This window comes from Thamnophis sirtalis, unplaced genomic scaffold (assembly GCF_051295495.1).
Source record: "Thamnophis sirtalis isolate CommonGarterSnake01/CBP01778 unplaced genomic scaffold, rThaSir2_p1.2 scaffold_2, whole genome shotgun sequence".
Lineage (NCBI taxonomy): Eukaryota > Metazoa > Chordata > Lepidosauria > Squamata > Natricidae > Thamnophis > Thamnophis sirtalis.
Window position 1 is genome coordinate 83,715,789 of NW_028261382.1, and position 24,949 is coordinate 83,740,737.

Consider the following 24,949-nt stretch of genomic DNA (forward strand, 5'->3'; position numbering starts at 1 on the left):
CCATCATTATAAACCTCCTCTGGGATTATGTCAGATCCTGGGGCCTTGCCACTGGACAGCTGGCTGATGGCCTGTAGAGTTTCAATTATTGATGGTGGGGCATCCAGGATGCGGTTGATATCCACCTGAGGCATTCTATCAATCACTTAATTGTTGAGGGAAAATGAGCGGTTCAATACTGATTGGAAGTGCTCAGCCCATCACTGTAGAATCAGAGTTTTCTCAGGGATGAGAGTTGCACCATCTGAGTCCAGTAGAGGGGAGCTTCCTGAGGACTGAGGTCAATACAAGGATCTGAGGGCTTAGTAGAATAATTTAACATTGTTTCTATCAGCAAACTTCTGAATTTCATCTGCTTTGTACTCAACCAGGAGTCCTGCATCTTGCAAAGCTTGTTCTGTACTGTCCTGCGAATGTGGTTGAAGGCATGTTTCATCATAACTCATTAATAAACACAATTGGTGTCAGCAATAGGTGAGGGTAGGAGTAAGGATAAAAGATAACAGAATAACAGAGTTTGAAGGAACCATGGAGGTCTTCTGATCTAATGCCCTGCTGAAGCAGAAAATGCTACACCATTTCAGACAAATGGTTGTCTAATCTCTCCTTAAAAATCTCCAGTGATGGTGCACCCACAACTTCTGGAGGCAACTTGTTCCACTGATTAATTGATCTAACTATCAGGACATTTCTCCTTAGTTCTAGGTTGATTCTATCCTTATTAGTTTTCATCCATTGCTTCTTGTCCTGTCTTCATGTGTTTTGGAGAAAAGCTTGATTCCCTCTTCTTTGGGCAGTTCCTTCTTCTTTGTGGGACTTCTTATACAAAGCTTGTATAATTGAATTGAATTTGAATTTTTAAGTGGTTGCACCAGTAAGTGTGCTGCAGATCTCCCTTTTGTCTTAGTGGAAGTCCTCCTTTCAACTTACAACCAATTTTCCATTGCTCTATTAGTTGTACTGGTTACCAGTTGTCTTCCAGGTGCAATTTAAGGTGCCAGTTATCTTTAAAGCCCTAGACTGCATAGGTTGAGATATCACTTATCTTCATTCATTTCTGTAGAATAGATATCCTCCAGGTCCCATCTATCAAAAATGTCATCTTGCAGGATCCTGTAGGTATGCCTGCTTAGTTGCAAGATCTACCCTCCAGATATAAAATCCACCCCAGAGATTTATGTAACTCATACCCTTATGACATTCTAGTCCAGACTTTGTATAGGCCCTTTTAATTAGTCACTTTAGTTTTCTTTAATTGAAGACTTGGCAACTGTCTTTTCTCTTTTTCTACTTGGAAACTTCCCAATGTCATTGAGGAATTGAGTGACATTGGATTTTAAAGAAATCAATATTGGAACCATAGAAAGAGATGGTGTATTTTTGCTTTACAATCTCTGCTGGTTGGAAGGCTTAACCATGGGGTAATTCTACAAGACAGAAAAAAAGTTTTGCTTGGGAAATCTCAGTGGATGAAGTATGAGCTCTCAAGCTCATAATGAGTTGCTGTATAAAATGAGGGCTACCTCAAAGATACAAAAAGAAAGAAATTGGGAAAAAATCCAACCTTGTTAGAAGACTGGATGATTTGTATTATGACTCTGGTATTTGGAAAATTATTTTTGATAGACAGTACCCTGCATGAAAAACAAAACTGTTGTTAGTCTATATTGTGGATAGGGGTGTGCCAGTGTATTAACAGTAAATAATATTAGCTAAACTAAATGAAGAGTGGAAATAAATTTGCTACCAGCTTAACTGATGAAGAGCAGCATCAAAAACTTCACATTAGATTAGCTATGGTCATCTTTCACAGACAACTGAGCCCCAGTTTCCAGTCTTTAAGTTTTGTCACTTAAAATTGAAAGGCGCAGATGAGAAAATGCTTCTCCATTTTTATTGATTAGCAAGGGAGAGGATTAAAAAAACAGAATGTTGATGAATAAAAGTGCCATTTAATACAGTTTGTTCTGGATTCCAAAAGAAGATAATTTCTAACAATATATAATCATTACAACATTTTTGCTTCCTTTTTCAGCTACTCAGATATATCTTCATGATTTGTATGCACTCTCACTCATATTCTTTGTCGCACACATACTTTTATACAAATGCAACAAAGTCCTTTAAATTCTAGGCTAATTAGAATTGCTACTTTTGCATCTGTCTTTCCTATTTCTCCCAACAAGGCACTTCAAAAAGATGATCTCTCTCTCCCTCCCCCCTCTCTGTGTCTGTCTGTCTGTCTGCCTGCCTGTCAGTCCCTCCCTCTCTCATATTTCAGGTATGCTAACTAAACTCCCAATAGCAACAACCAATATTGGCTAATAAGGAGGACCACTGAAAGTTATAGTTGGGCAACATTTGCAGAACCATTAAGAACATGACAAAACAGATGAAATTATTTAAAAGCAGGCAAACCTCCTTGCCAGTTTTGATATTTTAAAAAATGGTAAGAGGGTATTGGGGGTTATCCGAATTAAAAAAAAGAAATACAGCTGTTTAGATCCTACCTTACCTCATGACATTAGAAATATCCTCTGTATAAGGATCAGTAGAACATATATCAGCTAAAATGAGGCATGCTTCAGCCTTACCCATCTGTATTTTAAAGAGAGAAAGGAGAGAGGAGAAAATACTGAAATATTATGCCTATGTAATAAATAGCCTTATTCATTGTACTATTTATAATTATATTACATGCCTGAAGATATGGCTGTGCTGATTGAACTGGGGACCAAATTTGGGGTTGGGGGGTTGTTTCAAATTGGAAGTGGCTGCTAGATTGATGTCAGATTCCACCTCCCCCCACTGCTGTCAGTTCTCCATCCATCTTTTTCATTATCACACTGATGTATTTATTCTTGCCGTGTTCCTTTACCATTGTTTACTGTTCTATTATTTACGCCTTTCATTGTAAGCTGCCTAGAGTAACCCCATGGTAGCAAATAAATTTAATAAATAAACAAACAAAGTATATTTCCCAAGGAAACTAAATAGAATTGCAACTCGGCTTCTTCAGCATCTTGGATGAGGAACGAAACATCTTCGAAGAAAATACGGAAAACCCAGTTGCCTCTTGAAAAAGCACCCTTGAGACAACCATGACAGTGGTGGTATTCAATTTTTTGCCCCTTCCGGTTCTGTGAGCATGGCTGGTGGGGAAGGGTCATGTGATCAAGTGGGTGTGGCCAACTCAAAGTCAATCACGGCGAGGTGGGGCAGCATCACCTCACCAAGCCACATCCATCCAAGCCACACCCACAGAACCCACATAAAAGTTTGGCCAAGTCTTCTAGCATTCAGCCTGGTTGCTTCTCGCCTCCTTCTCATGTTTGCTCTGTGTGTATGAATCAGAAAAGGAGGAAAGAAGCAGCCACATTGAATACTGCAGTGGAGGGAAGCCGAACTTTTCTGCCTACCTTCACAGCGGAGCCACCTTGCGGTGGCCACCTGTCCCTTTATGGTCCCCCTCCTCCCTGTGTCAAAGTACCTTAAAGAGTGTGGCTGGAGGTTGACTTCTGAGCAGCTCTGCTATGATGCCATCCCTCCGGCACAGCAGGCCATTCTCCTGGCCATCCAGGAGTGGCATTGGCAGGCAATGGGATGTGCATGCATGGCCAGCGCAAACAGGGCAGTGATGGCAGTGATGGTCATGGGACTTGTCCTACCAGCACTGTCCATCCCCTGATGGTACTACTTGGGGACAGACCCATCCAGGAGAATGGCCTGCTGCACTGGAGGAATGGCATCGCAGCAGGGCTGCTTGGAAGGCAGCCGAAAACAACTGGTGGTTGCAGGCTTCCCACAAAAGGTGACCTAGCTTTGCTGTGCCACCCCCTCCCCAAGGCAATGGAATGGAAGGCAGATGAGCGAGGCAAAGGGCGAATGGACAGCGAGTGAGCGATGGCTCCAGGGCGGAGAATGGCGTGTTCCCCAACCCAGCCGAGATGGGTAGTGAGTGGGCAACAGATCTAGGGCAAGGCCAGAGCCAGGATATGACACATTTCCCGACCCAGCTGAGGCAGGCAGGAGCTCCGGGGCCTCGGGGAATAGCATGTCCCAGGGGCCTGGCAAAGGATAAGTGGGCAGCATATTTACCTTTGGTGAGCTAAGTAGAGTGGGCAAGGTGTAGAGGTAACTGGCAAGGCGATTAGCTGGGCCACGTGGCAAAGGCAACATATATAGGGTTAGATGGGCAGAGTGAGCATCGAGCAGGTGGGTGAGGGGAGTGAGAGTTGAACGAATGTGGTGAGCGAGCATCAAGCAGACAGGGTGAGCAAGTGTTGAGGACAGGGTGAGCAAGCATTGAGGACAGGGTGAGCAAGCGTTGAGGACAAGGTGAGTTAGTGTTGAAGGCAGGGTGAGCAAGCGAGCAAGGGTGGGGCCAACCAGAGGTGATTACCGGTTCAGCAAACCAGGTCAAAATTTCCCTACCAGTTCACCCAAAGTGGTGCAAAGTAGCTGAATACCTCTGAACTATGACCTGGATGACTGAGAATCTCCATAGACATTCTGCCATAAATTATAGTTTACAAGCCATAGTTACATAGTAAGCAACTTTTGGTCACTATGTTAAGAAACAGTCAAGAGATTGTGGATCATTGACTTTGCAATTAACATCCATTGTGCATTATTAGTACATTTGTCAGATATATTTAGTGAAAAAAAGTGACAGGTTTTGTCACTCCATGTGCAAAGTCAATTCATTGATAAGATCAGTGACTCTTTCATGATATTAGTGGGAGAATAATCTTCTCTAGCATCTTACTGCAGAAACCAGTTTTAGGGATTACAGGATATCCAGGGACATCACATCCTCCTTCAACATACTGTATATGTCTGACATATAATCATCTATCATAGTCTGTCTAATGTTTATACAGGACCATAATGTATCATCAAATGCTATCCTTACGCTAACTCTCAGAAGATCATTATTATTGTTGACAGAACCTTGGAAAAAACAGGTATATGCAGTGTAACATCTGAATATAGTTTCTAGTTCCAGAGTGGGAGGGTGTCTATATTTGGAGAAAGAAGAAAAACAACTATTAATTCTTGAGAAAATGATTATTCTTCCATATAGCTACCTATGAGAGTTATAGACCTTGCCTATATGTTCAATGATTACTTGAGTCATGCAGCCTTAGATTTATTATTGTCGTCTAACTCGGTCACTCATGCTCTCGTCACCTCTAGGCTTGATTACTGCAATGCGCTTTACATGGGGCTGCCCTTGAAGAGTGTTCAGAGACTACAGTTGGTCCAGAACGCGGCCGCGCGAGCGATATCGGGTGTACCTAGATACACCCATGTTACACCTATCCTCCGCGAGCTGCACTGGCTTCCCATCGGTCTCCAGACGTGCTTCAAGATGCTGGTCATGACCTTTAAAGCCCTACATGGCTTGGGACCTGGATACCTGCGGGACCACCTCCTGCCACATACCTCCCAATGACCCATAAGATCTCACAGGCTGGGCCTCCTCCAGGTGCCATCGACCGGACAATGCCGGTTGGCGACCACTCGGGGGAGGGCTTTCTCTGTAGCTGCTCCAGCCCTGTGGAACAATCTCCCCGCAGAGATCCAGACCCTTCCCACTCTCTCGGCCTTCCGAAAAGCCACTAAAACCTGGCTGTTCCGGCAGGCCTGGGGCTGTTGACCCCAAAATACGGTCCAGCCCCATCTAGAACTGAGTGCATGGTGTGTTGTTTTTAAATCTATCTTTTCTTTTCCTTATATTTTTGTTTTGATTTTATTTTGTATTGTAAGCCGCCCGGAGTCCTACGGGATTGGGCGGCATATAAATGTTATTAAATTCAAATTCAAATTCTATTTAATCCTGCTATTCCAAAGCACTCTGTCCTAAGAGTAAATCCCAACAGGATGGAAGTTGCTTCAGTTTCCAAAAACATAGAATGATGTAAAACAATGTTCTATGGCTTTATTGGCTGTATGTTTGACAACACTCTGCTTGTGTATACTAACACAAATGTGTAGGCCTCCTTCATAAGAAGATGACACATCATCAACTCAGAGGCTTACTTTGGGAAGCAATAGATCAGAGGTTTACTTTGGGTAGGGGAAGAACTAACTATGATTTCCCAACCTTGTCATACAGACTTAAAGACAACCTAGGAAGGGGAATGCATTTAAACTAGTGCCTTTCCAGGGAAAAATAATCTTGCACTTATTTCAGTTCAAACTTACCAGTCCGGAGGGTTTAGGACAAGGGTGTCAAACTGGATTTCTTCAAGGGCCAGATCAGCGTTGTAGTTCTCCTTCACGGGCTGGCCAAGGGGGGAGGGGGGAGAGATGGGACCTCCTGCAGCACTCTGCCGGCCAAAACAGGACACTGGGGGGTGCTGGGTACGGACATCCCACACTCCATTTTTGTCCTGGATGGCTTCCTGCAGCACTTTGCTGGCCAAAATGAGGGCAGGGGGCACGTTTTGGCTGGCAGAGTGCTGCAGGAGGCCGTTGAGGCTAAAAATGGGGCATGGGGGTGCATTTTTCCCCTTGTGCCTCATTTTGGCTGCCAGAGGCACTGTGGGACAGTCCTTTGCTATTTCCAAGCTAGTCCTGTGGGCCAGATTTTAGCACCCTTCAGGCAGGATCCAGGCCATGGGCCTTTAGTTTGAAACTTCTCGTCTAGGACAATTGACTCTGACCAACTTGCAACAGCCAACTCCTTATGGCCAACTCTCTGTGGCCAGCCTGCCATGGGACAATCACCACAGGACAGGAGTTAAACTAATATCAAACAAATGGTGGAATAGAGTCGTTAAAGAAAGGATGCAAAAGGACGTACAAAATGAAATGTGAATGACAACAGTTAAGATATTTTAAAAATTACTTTAAATGATTAAATTGAATTTTTGAATTGTCCCATGGTGAGTTGGCCATGCCGAGTTGGCCACAGAGAGTTGTCCCATTCCACAGTCTGGAAATATCCAAACAAGAAACGCTCCTTCCTGATGACTTCCTTTTTGTATATAACTGAAGCATAGGAAGCCAGGGAAGGTAATGCAGAGTGCTGGAAAGAAGATCAATAGTGAGCAAGCAGACATCCATTGATCACCTGAGAACTTTCCTGTCTGTGAGGATTTTGCCAAAAATTAACTCCTTCCCAGCCGAGGTGGCGCAGTGGTTAAATGCAGCACTGCAGGCTACTTCAGCTGACTGCAGTTCTGCAGTTCGGCTGTTCAAATCTCACCGGCTCAGGGTTGACTCAGCCTTCCATCCTTCCGAGGTGGGTAAAATGAGGACCCGGATTGTTGTTGGGGGCAATATGCTGACTCTGTAAACCGCTTAGAGAGGGCTGAAAGCCCTATGAAGCGGTATATAAGTTTAACTGCTATTGCTATTGCTATTCATTTTTCAAACCAAAGTCTCTTTTGTCAAATAGAATTAGAACAGTAGGGGACAAATAAAGAAATGCAGGGATTTTCTTTCATTTTTTTTCTTTACTCTGCACAGTGGGTTTATCCACAAAAATTTTATTGCATTTTCCTAGTTTGGAGAAGGAATTGCCTATAAGGTTTAGATAGCATAGCACTGTAATACTTACTCTCCCAGAAAGACTATCTCACAGGCAATGTCTCCTTTGTCCTGAGTTATGAAGTCACTTAAGAAAGCAGTCACACTGCTCAGAGTGATATTGCCACAAACAACAATAAACCTATAGAAAGAAGAGAAGTTCACTGCTCACTGACAAGAATTGGCATCTTACTCATAAAACTGTGGATTTTATTTCACAGTGGGATTTTCTTGTTATTTTCCAAACTGTTCTGGGAGAAAGAATGCTATAGAAATAAAAATAAACAAAACAGCAAGTTGGTTAAGAGGACTACAACCAGTGAATCCAAAGTCCATCATTTGTAGTTGCATTATCATAAATTGCCAGTTCACATTGTCAAAGGCCTTCTGAATGTCTAGAAATAAGAGATTTGGCCTATGAATCGGAGTGGGGGTGGCAGCCTGAAATATGGCTGACAAGATGCTGACTTCCAGTCAAAGCAAATGAATAGGAGGGTAAGGAAGAAATGAAAGACTGGTAAGAAAATTTATCTAACCCACAGCCATAAATCAAACATGGAAAAGGCAAAGAAATCTTGAGAGCATAAATAATATTGATGGTCAGAGTGGGATTTTTTCAAAAAGAAAGAAAGAAAGAAAAGGAAAATGGAGGGTTGAAACGCCAGCCCCCCAAAAGCTATTTGTTTGAAACAAATTCAGACAGAAAGGGAGAAAGCAAAGAAGTTACAAACCCACTCAAATATAAACTCTAAATTTGGTTTTGGATTTGAAATAGAAACCAAACATTCATATTTATTCATATTCCATTTATTTTATATGGCAAATTCTGAAGGATTTACTTCATTTGACCTAATATATCATTTTTTCCAAAGAATTTTTATTTTTTATTGTCTTACATACCATTTTAAGTATACATTCACATAATTGGTATTCTTCTTTACATTTATCATTCTTATACATTTATTATTTCATTTAATAAGTTATAATGTACAATTGGGGTTGCTTTATTTACCATCCCATAGCATTATATATTAGAAAGACAGTACAATCAAATAAAATTTTTGAAGATGGAGAGAGCATAATACTGATGGTGGAAATAATGATGAACATGAGAAAGATATTATTAGTGACAATATACACTCCAAAACGACAGAATAATTTTTTTGGAAATTACTAATTACTATGAAGATATATGTATACTAGGAGACTTTAATGCAATTGTAAATAATGAAATAGACTATAAATTTACAAAGATGAATAAGAAGCTGAGAAAAATTATACCCAAAACATTTTTCATGATGGTGGAAGAATTAAACTTGCAAGATGCTTGGAGAATATGACATCTGAAAGACAGACAATATACATTCTACACAAATATACATTTATCGTGGTCAAGAATTGATATGATGTGGTTGTCAACAGAGCTGACGCTCAAAATAACTAAGATAGACATAGATATAAGCACATGGGCAGATCATAGTCCAACAACAATGACTTGGAAAGGACAGAGGAAAAAAGGGAGATGGACTTTAAATTCAAGAACATTGAAAGAAAAAAGTTTCCAGCAATATATGGAAAAAAATGACATATTTCTTCCAGGAAAATGGAAAGGAAGACACATCATTACACAAGTATAAGGATATCATTTGAAAAAAACCCATGTGCAAGAAATGTCCAAATTAAGAAGTATAAAAATGCAAGGAGGATAGCATAAAAAATACTTACTTTCTGCCTTTCACATATACATAGGTGCCCATGTAGACTCTTCTGCTTCCAACAATGTCTGCTATTTCAGGCACCAAATTTGCAAAGAGGATCTAGACAATGGGAACCCAGTTTCAATAGTTTTCCAAGAGTCATATAAAATGTTTATTTTTTCCACAGCAACTCGAAATGAATCAATGGTTGTCAAGAAACCATGGATGGAAACTAATCAAGGAGAGAAGCAACTAAGAAGCAACTTCCCCTAGAACTAAGGGGAAATTTCCTAACAGTGGGAACAATTAATCAATGGAATGGCTTGCCTTCAGAAGTTGTAGATGCTTCCATCATTAGAGGCTTTTAAGAAGAGATATGGGACAGCCACTAGTGTGGAATAGTGTAGGGCCTTGAGCAAGGGGTTGACCTAGAAGACCTCTAAGGTCCCTTCCAACTCTATTATTCTATATCAGGAAAAGTACATATTCATTTTTTAAAGTAATAATAATAATAATGGACAATTCAGTATGTAATTAGCCTTTTCCAACCTATTCTCCAAATGAATGGATAAAGCTGCCAGAACTCAGACTTAGTATGACAGGTTACTTAAATTTATTGTCAATCCAAATTTGGAATTGTAACCCAAGAGATCTGGTAGACATCAGATTAAAGCAAGACAGCAGGCACAGTTAAGTACAGCAAAATGCACAAACTGGAAATTATTTCAATCTCAAATTATACATTAGATTTGAATATTTCGTCTAGAAGGAAAAGAGCAAAATGTAAATTTGAGATTTGGACCAATTCATTCTTATAATAATAAAACATGGAATGTTTCAGCCTCAACCTGTTACCATATGCCACTTTCTTCTAGCTGTTACATGGACAAGAATTGTTTGCAGTTGTTATTATCCATTTATATATGAAGTGAAGCTGACTTAAAAGTTCTGTGTTCATCCAAATCCTAATATGTTCCTTACCAGACCAGCAACAATGAAGAAAAGTATGAACACCCGTCCTATGGTGGTTTGGACCACTACATCTCCATATCCAACTGTAGACATTGTTACCATGATCAAGTATAAACATTCAAAGTAAGTCAAGTTTTGATGATTGCTGTGATATACCCAGGGATCTCCAGAATTCTCCATCTGTATAATCAATAAATTATAAATAAATGTAAGAACTGTGGCCAATACAGCAAGACATTGTCATTTGCTGACATCATCCTGGTGTGCTTGTGACTAAGTCATTGTTAATTGTAAATTAAAAATAAGAGATAAAATGTTCTTATGTTCAACAACTTTGAACTTCTTTTGAAATTCACCTGTTCAGGCTTTTCCTGAATTAACATTATTCTTGTCCTGAGAGCTTTCTTCATTATATCCACTGACTAGGTTGGTGCATTCTAAATATGAGTTACTCTATTCACACTTCATAATATGCTCAAACAGGTAACCTACACCATAATTTAAGGAGATGGTATAGTTCACACAACATGCTAAATACAGTGACTAGGTTTCTGGACTTGTATGTCACATATCATTCTCATGAAGTCTGTGTTAACTTTCTTTCATTAGAAAAGAAAACTTGATTACACATAATAAAATTGGATTTATCTACTGAATCATACAGTGCCCCCAAAACAGTAACTGTGAAAGGGACCTTAGAATCCTAGTGGACAATCACTTAAATATGAGCCAGCAGTGTGCAGCAGCAAACCCCCCCTCCAAAAAAACCCACCCTAATACAATCCTTGGTTGTATAAACAAAGTTACAGAATCAAAAACAAAATCAAGGGAAGTATTAATATTGCTTTATAAAACCTTAGTATAAGACCACACCTGGAATACTGCATCCAGTTTTGGTAACCACGTTACAAAAAAGACGTTGAGATTTTGGAAAAAGTGCAGAGAAGAGCAACTAAAATGATTAAAGGACTGGAAGTAACACATATTAAAAACGGTTGCAGGATTTGGGCATGGCTAGTCTAGAGAAAAGAAGGGCAAGGGTGATGTGATAGCAGTATTCCAGATTTCACAGGCTGCCACAAAGAAGAGAGGGGTCAACATTTTCCAAAGCACAAGAGGACATGGTAAGAAAAAAAAGTGATGGAAACTAATCAAGGAAAGAAGCAACCTGGAATTAAATTTCCTAACAGTGAGAACAATAAACCACTGCAACAGATTGTCGTCAGAAGTTGTGGGTGCTTCATCACTGGATTTTTTTATGAAGAGACTGGACAGGCTCTTGTCTCAAATGGTATAGGGTTCCCTGCTTGAGCAGGTGGTTGTCAAATTTGGTTGTTGGTTGTCAAACAGGGGTGTCAAATTTGCGGCATCATGGTGGCATCACATGACGTATGGGGACTTTCCCCTCTTCACTAAACCAGGCCGGGAGGGGGATGTCAGACTGTGATGCATCTGGCCTGTGGGCCGCAACTTTGACACCCCTGGACTAGAAGATCTGCAAGGTCCTTCCAGCTTTTCAAACAGCTGAACTCCCCTCCTGTTCTTTCTTCTGCTGTTTGAAGAAGCCACACAGGGCATGTTCCCTTGTCTTTCACAGTCGCCTCATTTCCAATTGGGGGGCATCCATGGAGAGGGAGGAAAAAGATGGCTTTCTTTCCCCTCACCCCCAATTGGAAATGAGGCAGCTGTCAAAGACAAGGGAGTGCACCCCATGTGGCTTCTTCAAACTGGATCAGGAGCATGCGCCAGACTATTGCTCCTCCTGCTGCCACTGCTCTCGGCACAACTCTCATGAGGGGAAGAGAAAAAAATAATAAAAGGTTCTGCAGCAGGATGGAGTGAACCCCGCCCCGCTCTCCCGCCTGGCAGAGCTTCCCCCCCTCAGCTCGGCTCTTCTTCATTCCTTCCTTCCCTCAGTGCCCACCAAAGTGCTGCCTCCGCTTAGCTCCCTTGCTGCTGCCACACCACCTCTGCATGCCCAGCTGCCAGCCTGAGGTGGAGCAAGCGATGGTGGTGCAGGGTGGCTGGTGGTGGCAGCTATTGCTCCTGGGCTGGCTGCGGATCACGTTGTTTGGCAGGCAGCACCCTGACTCCTCCCACTGCCACGCCACCTCAGCAGCAGCACCTCTCACCCACAGAACTGAGGTGGGGAAGAAGATTGAGAGATGTGGAGCCACAGAGTCTCCCCTTTCCCCTGCCCCACAGTTCACCTCCTTGGGTGGGACCAGGGCGCACGCAGGGTGAGTGGAGTTTGCGACCAATTTTAAAGTGAATGGGGATGTTTGTGACTAAATGGGACAGAGAACATAGAGGGATGCAAAGGAACATGGAGGTAATATAGTCCAACCCCTTCCCAAGGCAGGAGTCCTAACACTTTGAGAGCTGTCAGTGGCAGACATGAAGAAAATGGTGTGTGTGTGTGTGTGTGTGTGTGTGTGTGTGTGTGTGTGTGTGTGTCAGAGAGAGAGAGAGAGAGAGAGAGAGAAAAGAAAGAAAGAAAGAAAGAAGGAAGGAAGGAAAGAATGAGAAAGAGAAAGAAGGAAAGAGAAAGAAAGAAAGTTGGAGAGAGAGAGAGAGAAGAAAGACAGAAGGAAGGAAGAGAAAGAAAGAAAATGTGGGGGAGAGAGACATAAAGAAAGAAAGAAGGAAGAAAGAAAGAAAGAAGGAAGGAAGGAAGGAAGGAAGGAAGAAATAAAGAAAGAAAGAAAGAAAGAAAGAAAGAAAGAAAGAAAGAAAGAAAGAAAGAAAGAAAGAAAGAAAGAGAACACGATCACAATTTAGCCCAAAATTTTAGGTGCTAAGCAAGAGCGTTGTTAAGTGAGTTTCACCACATTTTCCAACTTGGCCATGCCGGTCACATGACCACCAAGCCACTCCCACAAAACAGGCCATACCTACAGAATAAGTTGCTCAGTTTCGATTTAAAGCAACAGCATTTGTTTTTCTCCTTAATCTCCCGGCAGAAAAGTGAGTTTCCTTCTTTCTTCCTCCCTCTCTCCCTCCCTCCCCAGTCTCTCTTACTTTTTAAAGCTGAACTGGCAGGGGAAATACTTTTTTAGAAAATCTTCTGATGGGAGAACAGGTTCGGGGGCGTGGCCAAGCCACCATTTTTACTACTGATCCCATCCAGTACGCCAGATTTTCACTACCTCTTCTGGCGTACCAGACAGTATAGGGAGGAACCCACTTCTGATACATACCCAGTGAAGAAATCCTGCAGCCGTGAGCCAGGTACTGACAAATACCGCAAGAAGTTTAGACAGCTTGATTGCAGTACTGAAGATGCAAAGAGAGGGTTGATATGGATTAGTTTCAAAGGAATAGGTGCAACATTCACCTTTATTTAATCCTTTGAGGGTCTTCCAAGTGAGGCACTCTTAATTAATGTTCTTAACTCAAGTAGACATTGATTGATTTATTAATTGCATTTCTCATCCTGTTTCTGGCCCTATAGATCTCACAGTGACCCATGGAAACTAACAATAATATGTTAGATACAAGGTTTTAATTCCAGTTTCTGCTACCAAAAGGAATTGAAGCATTAGAGGTCTTCTATCAGCCCATTATGGTAGAGTTTGAATTGCGACAGTTCAGATAGAGTAGGCAGTTTATCATACGTTCTTTGTATGCCATTATTTTAATTTACCCCAGTTCTTTTTAAAAATAAAATACTACTACAAAGCAATCTCAGAAGTAGTTGTATATGCCATATAGAATTGTTGGAGTGTTGGAAGACCTTCATTTTCTAGAGGCAAGTCGTTCCACTTATTAATTGTTGTAATTAGTTGTAATTGTTTTCTATAAAAAAGATGTTGAGATTCTAGAAAAAGTGCAGAGAAGACCAACCAGGATGATTAGAGAACTGGGGACTAAAACATATAAAGAACAGTTACAGGAACTGGGCATGGCTAATCTAGTGAAGAGAAGGACCAGGAGAGACATGATAGCAGTCTTCCAATATTTGAGGGGCTGTCCTAGAGAGGAGGGGGGTCAAGCTATTTTCCAAAGCACCTGAAGGCCAGACAAGGAATAATGGATGGAAACTGACCAAGGAGTGATTCAACCTAGAAATAAGGAGGAACTTTTTGACAGTGAGAACAATCAATCAATAGAACAGAAGTTGCCTTTGGAAGTTGTGGGGGCTTCATCACTTGAGACTTTTAAGAGGAGATTGGACTGCCATTTGTCTCCTGCTTGAGCATGGGGGGGGGTTTGGACTAGATGACCCATAAGGTACCTTCCAACTCTGTTAATCTGTTAAAACTGTTAAATCCTTAGTTCTAAGTTGTTTCTGTTCTTGATGGAAACTGATCAAGGAGATAACCAATCTGGAACTAAGGAGAAATTTCCTGATAGTAAACAATTAATCAGTGGAATGACTTGCCTCCATAAGTTGTGGGTGGTCCAACACAGGAGGCTCTTAAGAAGAGATTGGACAACCATTTGTTTGAAATAGTATAAGGCCTAAGCAAGGATTTGGACTAAAAGACCTCCAAGGTCCCTTCCAAATTTGTCATTCTATTTGTACTTTCCCAATAGAGTGGCTGATGGCATCAAGAGAAAATCACACAAGAGGAACCTGAAATCTAATTGAAACCATCAGAGCCCCAAGAGGAAAGTATCTTAAATCATCCAACTTTTACAGATTTTTCCATATCTAAACTCAGAAAAAGCAATCCAAACATAAAAAGTAAAACATTGGATCTATTTTTTTGGTAATGCAAAGACAGATAACATTGCATTAGTACAACATACTGCAGATGGAGTTACGAGAGATATAAGCCTGTTTTTCTCAAACCAGAGTTTGTTTTGACCAGCAAGTAGTGGAGACCAACAAAGATATGGCAAAGGTCTAACCATGAGCTAGTACAATGGAGAGCCATGAACAAGCAATAAAACTGACTTGCAAGTTGGACTGTTGGGAAAACAAGAAAACAGCTGGGAGCTGTTAATTGGAGGTAAATTCTGAGAAGATTTCATACGATTCTGGATAAAACATTTTTGGCGATGTTGGAAGTGAACCAACAGGAGTGGTCTAAATGGGAATTACATGCAGGAAAGTGCAAAATAATGTTCAGATTGTTGGAGAAGTAGGCAATCCAGGAATAAAAAAGATTTTTTTTTTAAACTGGGAAATGCAAGTGTGAAAGAAAGAGTGGCAGAACTTGGGGCTGGAGTGAAAAGGGGGATCAGTCTAGAATTGCTATGTAGCTACAAACAAAGTCCAACTTTCCTTGATCGCTGTTACCCTTATCTAACTGTAAACTAGTACTGTTGGTTGAGAAGATTCTTGTGCATAAGCTAGCAATAAATCACTTTAATTGAATCTTCACTGGTCTTTTGTACAGGGATTATTAACCTTCAAGAGATACCCGAATAGGAAGATCTAAAATCAATTTTACTTAGCTAACCTGACCAGGATTATAAACCCACTCTTCAAATTGGGACAAAGGATATCAACATATTTTGAGCTGGAGAGAACTTTGATTTTGTTCTAGCTGACTACTGCACAAAAGCCAGTTGGAAGCAAAAAAGAGAGAGATGACTTTACTAATGACACAAATAAAAATTCTCTTACCCACTAGTGGTGACTTGAAGGAACTGCAAAATTTTGGGAAGTTCCACCAATCTCAATGCTTTTAAGAAGCGTAAACCTATAAAGAGGAGGAAATGAGGAAATAAGTGAAATTGTGTTTTTGGTTTCTGGTGATTGAAATATGGTGACAACATTTAGAAATAATGCATACCTATTTAACTAATTTCTAGGTAGTAGGTGGTATTATTATCATTTTTCAAAGAATTAGAAGCTGAACACGTTTGATATGGGATGTTTGCCATAAATATATATTTGGTCACATTTAATGTGACATTAAATACAGCACATTACAGAAAATCTGAAGATACTGAATTCCACAAATACTTGCTAAGTGGAATCAAAATGGCTCAGCCATTTTTGGTAGTTTATTAGAAGGGATCCTTCATTCACTGGAAATTCACTTGACCTTAAAGGTAAAGGTAAAGATTCCCCTCACGCATAGGTGTTTGTCATTCCCAGCTCTAGGGGGTGGTGCTCATCGCCATTTCAAAGCCGAAGAGCCATGTTGTCCGATAAAATCTCCGTGGTGCTAGGTTGGCAGAAGCTGGGACAAGTAACGGGAGCTCACTCAGTTACACGGCACTAGGGATTTGAACCGCCAAACTGCTTACCTTTCTGATTGACAACCTCAGCATCTTAGCCATTGAGCCCCCATGTCACCTTCACTTGCCCTTAACAAGCATCTAATTTCTCACATGTTTAAGGGGGGGAAACTATTAATGTTCTCTCTTACTCTCGGGATGTTCTAGAATTTCTTTCTAATTTCTCTTAATACAGTTTTTATTCATGTTTTACACATGGAATTGGGGGAGAATTCTGCTTCTGGTAATATTTGCATTATATCGCTCCTTTATTCGGATTCTCACTATCACCCAGCCTGAAAAAGCTCAATGGAAAAAGGTCTAATTTCCCCGGAAATTTAATGAAATGTTTTGTCTATCTGATGGCATAAAAGAAAAGCAATAATGCCCTATTCCAGATATATCATCAGGAATTTCAAAAGGAAATTATGTTTTCATCGAATTACAAAAGATGCAATAGGAAAAATGCAAGATTTTTTTCTTAACAGCATTGATTAAAACCTTTGATGGAATAGCATTGATAGTGTGGGAAACCTCCACCCTCTCCTAGAGAATGAAATGTTTTGGGGAATATTAAAAGAAATAGAATCTTATATTTCCCCAAAGGAGAAATGGAGAAACATGTTCTTAGAGGCAGAAAGACCTCCAGTCTTTCTTAATAGCCTACAGCAGATGCCTGAAATCTTTAGAGCTATTTTGTGTCCATTAAGAAATCCTATTCACAAACAAAACACCTTTCCCTCCAGGGATGGGATTAAAATTTACATTGTTCCCCCACCCAGATTTTAAGGCTAGGGTGTGATCTTTTAGGATATAATAGGATTAACCACCACCATTAGAATAGCAAAAGACACCAGGCTCACTAGATTGCACAATCCCTGCAGCATTTCAGAAACTGTATAAAAATCCTTGCACTCAAAACGCTAATTTGTCAGCTGTCCCAGAACTCTACACTGTGGTTCTGTTCATCAATAAAATTTCTTTCTTAAGGAGCCTCTATTTTATTCCCAGCTTGGAACTGAACCAGATGATTTTTTTCCTACAATGATTAGCATGTTCAGTTGCGCCTACTGTAGATGAGATATTAAACATTTTTGATACCTGCTTTGGATCAAAACATACAATGCTAAATTAGATAAGCTTCTAAAGTTAAGTGTGATGATTAAAGCATTGGACAAGGACCTGAGAAACAGAGATCAAAGACTCATATCTATAGACATTTTTCAAATATTTAAAGTGGCTCCAGATTGAGTGCCTTTTCAGACATCATTGTCAAAGAAAGTTCAAGGAGCACAGACAGAGACTTGACAGCTGCTGTATATTCCAAGTTTTTGGTTTGTCTCTCTTTGGTTTATCACAACTCACAAAATGGTACAATTGAAATGTCCCAAAAGTCATTTTTAAGAGGCAACTGGATTTTCTTTGTTTTTCCTTGAAGACGTTTTGCTTCTCATCCAAGAAGATTCTTCAGTTCTGGAGAGAACTGAAGAAGCTTCTTGAATGAGAAGCAAAGTGTCTTCAAAAAAAAAAAAAAAAGGAAGTCCAGTGGTCTTTTGAAAAAGCACCTTTGGGAAAACCATGACCTGGTTGACTGAAAATTCCATAGAAATGTACTGTGGGAAGTTATCATCCGGCCCTCTCCCAGAAAAATGAAATATCCTAGGAAATATTGAAAAGGCAGAATATTTCTCTGGATGTGAAAAGAAAGAAACATGTTTTAAAAGACAGAATAGTTGCCTGTAGCTTCCTGCCCATCCCCACTGTTAATGGGCCATTGAGAAGGCCAGGCTAGTCCGTTTTACATAATAAAGACTTCTCCACTGCAGCTGCAGGGGGAAGGAATGTTGGAACTTTACTCAACTGACCACATAGCATCTGAGAACTCATCCATACCTGGATTCAAAACACAGCCTAGATGTGCATGGCCCCATGGGAGTCTGACAACCAGTCAGAATACATTTCTTACACAGGAACAGGAAACAGAGAGGTGGGACTGAACAGGTTATAAAAAGCCTAGCAAGCCCCTCCTTCAGCCCTTCTCTTCTTCTCCACCAACATTGAAGCATGTGATCACTTTTCTGTCCAGGGCTCAAGCCATGTGGCCCTGTCCAACAATAAACCATCTTTCCAAGCAGCCTCCATGTCTCCAGTGTCTTCTTCCCCACTTGGAGCTGAACCCAGAAGGACATTTCTTTCATCAGTACAATTGAGGTGTGTACTTACCAAGCCAATTTTTTCCTAGATAGAAGGCTATACAGACTGGAGTTATGGTGAAGAAATCCACAATGGAATTGAGCTCCAACCAGAATGCTAGCTTGTCACTGGCTGCCAAAAACTAAAACATAAACAAAAGAAAAAACAAACAAACAAACACAGCACTGCACATAGTCAGAGATCATGAAACTATTTTCACCCTATCTGGTCTTTTTGCTTCATGATGTGATCAGACTTCAGAAAAGAAGAGGTGATATCAAATGAAAGCTCACAGCCTGAGAGATATAGTTATTGTTCCCCCAGACCTATTTTAAATTTAAAGTAGGAAATTAATAGTTCTATCACTGTAATAATTTGCCGAGTCTTATTTTGTACTTTGTACTTTTGTTTTTCTACATACTTCTCTAAACTAATACAATTTTGTATTCATTATAAGTCTCCTGATGGTGAGATGGACAGCAAATAAATTTAATAAATATGTAAAATAACTTTGTCAAAAAGTATGCTCATTTTCACAGACAGATTTATTATGGTATGCACTTTTCTACAAATTATTTTAAAAAGTATTCAAACTAGAAAAAAAAGGAAGAATGTGAAAAGTACAGAATAATTGCATTACTATTCAGTTGGTTTAAGGAAATGAGAAGAAGGCATGTTTGTGTTACAATCCACATTGCGTTGCAAATTTAAACAAATTTCTGAACCATTCCTAGATCTCTCCCTCTTATTTTATTTTGCCCAACACTTTTAAAATATTTTTAATTGCAAATATTTCTTACCCGCAATCCAAAATGCAGAAGAAAAAATACATTAAAGAATAGATCGATCACAATTGTCTGGTCTTCAAAAGTGAGACAAAACTCTTTAACACTGTAGTAAGGGGGAAAATATTGTTTATGATTTATGAGTAATTGTTGTTTATATTAAGTCAGGACTTTCATTAATTTTTTTTTAAATCAACCCATAGCAATTCGTTAAAACAATCAGGTTGCATATTCCTCAAAGAAGTTTTAATAATCATTAAGAAAAATCAGAGCAGGAAGAGAATTGGAAATTAGAACTCAATCAAGTGTCTGATTTTGTTTGTAAGAAATCTACATGTCTTCATGAAATTCATTACTGGGAGATCAGTTTGTCTGTGATTGACTCTAAATCCAGATGTGTGGGCTCTATACACAAACACAACCACCCTCCCATGGTGTCTGGCTAGGAATCATTGCCCAGGCAGAGAAGGGAGCTGCTTCTTAATATGTAGCATAGCAAAGGAAGGAGCCAGAGACTACACAAAGGAATTACATATGTGCCCACATCTGAGACTAGGAAGATAAAAAAAAGTGAAGAGCAGCAAAAATGATTAGACAGCTAGAAGCTAAAACATACAATGAAAATAGCAGGAACTGGTTATGTCTAGTCTCGAAAAGGGAAGGATTAAAGGTGACATGATAACAGTCGAGGTGAGCCGAGGTGGCGCAGTGGTTAAATGCAGCACTGCAGGCTACTTCAGCTGACTGCAGTTCAGCAGTTCGGCTGTTCAAATCCCACCAGGCTCAAGGTTGACTCAGCCTTCCATCCTTCCGAGGTGGGTAAAATGAGGACCCGGATTGTTGGGGGCGATATGCTGACTCTGTAAACCGCTTAGAGAGGGCTGAAAGCCCTATGAAGCGGTATATAAGTCTAACTATTGCTATTGCTATTGCAGTTCTCCAATTTGAGGGGCTGATTCAAAGAAGAGAGGGACAATCTATTCTCCAAAGCACCTGAAGGCAGGACAAGAAGGAATGGATAATGTTTGATGGAAATTCATAAAGGTTATTTATACAATAATGTCATAAAAGGCATGTATGTCATCATTTGCCTCTCTTTTCTTTTCTATGCATTCCATTGGAAATACAGATTATGCTTCTCTCTCTCTCTCTCCCACCCTCCCTCCCTCCCTCCCTCCCTCTCTCTCTCTCTCTCTCTCTCTCTCTCTCTCTCTCTCTCTCTCTCTCTCTCTCTCTCTCTCTCTCGCACACCCACACCCACACCAAACATGTTGGCTTTTTTTTACAAAAGAGTATTCCAATGTAAAGCATTTCATATCAACATGATTTAACTGAATGATCCAAAAGCTGGCAGCATATGAGCCAAGCCATATTCACACTGTATGCTGCAGAATATCAACAAGTAGAATTTCAAATTTTATTTGACATTTTTGACAGTTTCCACATTTTGTGTTGTTGACAAATGAGGAATGACAGAATGAAATTGCCAATACTGGTTTGATTTCCATTTTGCAAAATGATGATGCTGGGTTTTTTTCCCCCCCAATCAAGTAGTGGAAAAAGAAATCTCTTGTTTGAAAAATGTGGCTTATATCTTTCAAAAGTGAAAGATGTTCCAGCTGTAAGTATCAAAAAGATATGGTAGTTGTTTTCACTGCATGGTGTACTCCAGAAGCTCATGTGTATACACATCCTGAATTTAGGATACTGACCAGTTAAATGCATAATAGCAGAATATGAATATTTTAATTTAATGCAAAAGTACTAGTCTAAAAAGAGAAATACAGGTAGTCATCAATTTACAACAGTTTTAGTAACCAAAGTTACAATGTCACTGAAAAAAGTGACTTATGACTGTATTTCACAGTTATGACCTTTGCAGCATTCCCATGATCATGTGACCAAAATTCAGATGCTTGACAATTGGTTCATATTTATGACCATTGCTAGGTCCCAAGGTCATGTGATCACCTTTTGCAACCTTCTGACAAGCAAAGTCAACGAGGAAGCCAGGTTTACTTAACAACCAGGTTACTAACTTACCAACTACAGTTATTCCCTTAACAATGCAGGCAAGAAAGGTTGTAAAGTGAGTCAAAATTCACTTAACAAAACTTTTGGGCTCATTTGTGGTCATAAGTTGAGGATTACCTATCATTGCTATTTAGATAGTGATAGTAGAGACAAATAAATTAGAGACAGGCAGTCAGAGAGACTTAAAACAGATCCTACAGCTATTCTTAGGGATATGAAAGAATAACATCACAGATGCTTCTGATGATGAATCTGCGTTCTTTCTTTCCAATTGAACCAAAATGGGATAAATATAAGCAAGGAATAAAATCTGCCTAACATCTCTCAGCATTAAAATTTTGGAAGATGACTGATCTTTTGCTTTGTTTTAGAACAAAGCATTCCAGATGTTTATAATAATATCATGGAGCTCTCCTTGGATGCAATGCTTTCTGGAATGACTGCATGTCTATACACCACTGATTGTCGATACAATCATCGTAGTAAGTGCTGCAAAGCAGCTGCAGAACCTCTGCTGAAACCTTGCTGCTTTGAGTGTGCAGGGCATTTCTGCATACTCAATGACAAAAAAGAAATGAGCCCCTGATCCTCCATTGTCCTTAAACATACAACAGCTTTTAGATCCAGACCTCAAGATATACCAGTCTGGTATAGTGGTTAAGGCATCAGGCTAGAAGCCAGAGGACTGTGAGTTCTAGTCCCACCATAGGCACAAAGCCAACTGGGTGACTTGGGCTAAATGTAGTCCTTCTCTCTCAACCCTAAAAGGCAGACAAGGGCAAACCGCTTCTGAAAATTCTTGCCAAGAAAACTGCAGAGAATTTATCGTTGTCTACAGCAGATGGCAGTATCTGTCCAAGTTAAGCAGGAATAAGTTCTGATTCATACTTTTATGGGAAACCATAAAATTTCACGGCTGTGGGCGAGATTGGAAATTAACCACACACAAATATAGCACACAATACCCTAGGAGGAGGCAACAGCAAATCAATTTTATATTCTTACAAGAAAATATGCACATGAAATAGCTAGGGGTTGAACTCAAATTTAATTTATTACATGGTAAGTTTAATGTATTTCTTTCCATTGATTTAATGACTTTTTTTAACCAAAGGAAAGAAGGAGAGAGAGATTTTTTTAAAAAAAGCAACTATATTTTGATAAAAATTAACAGACATGTGAAATATGTTTTTTTAAAAGAAATACATGTACATAGGTTAAATTACAAGGTTCTAATTACCTGTAACAGTTGATGAAGTAAAGGATGAGTGACCCAATACTAAATAGGAACACCAGTATTACCTAAAACAGAAACCTACGTATAATTAATTCACTCTTTATTTGCCAATCTAATTCAAAACCAGAGGTATCTAGGGTTTCTAGTTTTTCTAAGGGCATATTTACCATTTAAAAGAGCCTTGGTGGTGCAGTGGTTAGAATGCAGAACTGCAGGCTGCTACTTCTGACTGCCAGCTGCCAGTAGTTTGGCAATTTGATTCTCACTAGCCCAAGATTGACTCAACCTTCCATCCTTCCAAGGTCAGTAAAATGAGGACCCGGATTGTTGGGGCAATATGCTGATTTTGTAAATGGCTTAGAGTGGGTAATAAAGCACTTTGAAGAGGTACATAAGTCTAAGAGAGCCGAGGTGGCGCAGTGGTTAGAGTGCAGTACTGCAGGCCACTTCAGCTGACTGCTATCTGCAGTTCTTCAATATTAATTGCAGTGAATCAATCAACTAAACTGGCTATCTTTAATCTTTAGTCTTTCAGATATTTCATGTGATTTTTTTTTCAGAAGGTGATGGCAATTTAAATCCTGACAATCTTTTCCTTTTCACCTACCAACATTATCACCATTCACCTGCTTAATCAATATTTAAGTCTTTCCTCAAAATTTAACTGTTCCGTGAATAGTTTATCCTAGCTCTTTTTGTATACATCCCTACTGTTAAGTTGATTTAAGAGCAAAGCAAAGTCAAATATGGTTAATTTTTTGATGGAAATTAAGGTATTGCTAAATTAGGAAATTGGAATATCCTGGGTGAAGGCAAAGACAGATTTTTGTTCTATTTTTTTTAAAAAAGTAACAACTCTCTAATATCCATATCCATGAATTTATCCAGAGTTGAATTCAATTCGAATGAGATTTGACATAATATTTCACATGTAATTATAGTAAATACATAGTCACCCTCCCTTTCATTATGTATGTGTTCATTGTTTCACCTATTCTTGATTAAATCCACAATATATAATGATTTAAAATTAATGTAGATTTCCCTGTTGCCTTTTAGCTTTTTTTTGCATTTATTTTTGTCAAATAAGGTACTTGAAGCAATAGACCTATTAAACCTGTTTTAGTAACACCAAAGCGGTAATCTTATCGGTCATTTATTTTGTCCATGACACCATTTCATTTTAAGTGGGTTACATGAAATCTTCTCTTGCAGGGTTTGGTACCATTTTTCATCCTGCATTTTTATAAATCTTGGGACACCTTTAGACTTGCTGATGCTTGTCTCCTGTGCATGGTAAATTCTATTTTAGTAACCTAAGGATTGACTCTTGTGCCTAATCATCAAATACTGAAATAATCATGAAATCATTCTGCAGTATAATTAATGAATGTTCACCTACAATATTTTAGCCACCTTTAAAAATAACTCACCAGAATACGGCCTATAGATGTCTGAGCTGAGATCATCATTACCACCCTGTCTTGAAACTTTCCTTTCCATACACTCAGCGAATTCATCTTATTGGTAAACAACTATCAAGATAAAAATAAATGTTAACATTTTACACTGCTTGTCTACATTAAAATAAGGGTATTAATTAATTGCCTTCTGTGTGCCTCTTATATGGTACAGGGCCAAACATTTATTCTGGAATTGCTGTCAAACATTTCATTTCATTTCATTTGTCTTGTATGCCGCCCACTCCCGGAGGACTCCGGGCGGCTCACAACAGACAAGGGAAAGGGGATAAATAGACAAGACAACACTTTAAAAAAGGCGCAACATTCACAATTTCCGTGGGGCTGGGTGTTTCACAAGCCCCCCGGCCTGCTGGAGCAGCCAGGACTTGGTGGCTTTGCAGAAGGCCGGGAGGGTCGTAAGGCTCCGGATCTCGATAGGGAGATCATTCCAGAGGGCTGGAGCTGCAACAGAGAAGGCTCTCTCCCGGGGAGTCGCCAGCCGACATTAGCTGGCAGATGGAATCCGGAGGAGACCTAACCTGTGAGATCTTATTGGTCTGAGGGAGGTAATCGGCAGGAGGCGGTCTCTCAGGTACCCTAAACAGATTTATTTAGTTATTTGGCTACTGCACAACCAAAATTCAATCTCAATACTACTTCTTTTAATTGGTTATTTTAGGATTACATCAGAATATCAGAATTAGAAGGGACCTTGGAGGTCTCCTAGTCCAAACACCTGCTCGGGCAGGAAATCCTATACCAGAGGTCTTCAAACTTGGCAATTTTCAGACTTGTGGACTTCAACTCCCAGAATTATCCAGCCAGCAGAGCAATTAAGTTGCCAAGTTTTGG

General features: G+C 39.9%; 1 protein-coding gene across 1 annotated transcript in view; it reads right to left on the minus strand.

Annotated features, from left to right (window-relative positions):
• The window catches only part of KCNU1 (potassium calcium-activated channel subfamily U member 1), a 91,451-nt gene extending 67,297 nt beyond the window's left edge, over positions 1 to 24,154 (minus strand). Inside the window, exons 1-12 of the mRNA XM_087703504.1 lie at positions 24,068 to 24,154; positions 22,638 to 22,699; positions 19,379 to 19,469; positions 18,609 to 18,720; positions 15,787 to 15,862; positions 13,409 to 13,484; positions 10,218 to 10,388; positions 9,265 to 9,356; positions 7,571 to 7,681; positions 4,916 to 5,021; positions 2,516 to 2,598; positions 1,565 to 1,634 (exon numbers count right to left, since the gene is read on the minus strand). Of these exons, the coding sequence (XP_087559630.1) occupies positions 1,565 to 1,634; positions 2,516 to 2,598; positions 4,916 to 5,021; positions 7,571 to 7,681; positions 9,265 to 9,356; positions 10,218 to 10,388; positions 13,409 to 13,484; positions 15,787 to 15,862; positions 18,609 to 18,720; positions 19,379 to 19,469; positions 22,638 to 22,699; positions 24,068 to 24,154 (1,137 nt within the window). The remainder of the gene's footprint in view (positions 1 to 1,564; positions 1,635 to 2,515; positions 2,599 to 4,915; positions 5,022 to 7,570; positions 7,682 to 9,264; positions 9,357 to 10,217; positions 10,389 to 13,408; positions 13,485 to 15,786; positions 15,863 to 18,608; positions 18,721 to 19,378; positions 19,470 to 22,637; positions 22,700 to 24,067) is intronic.
• Positions 24,155 to 24,949: the final 795 nt, after the last annotated feature.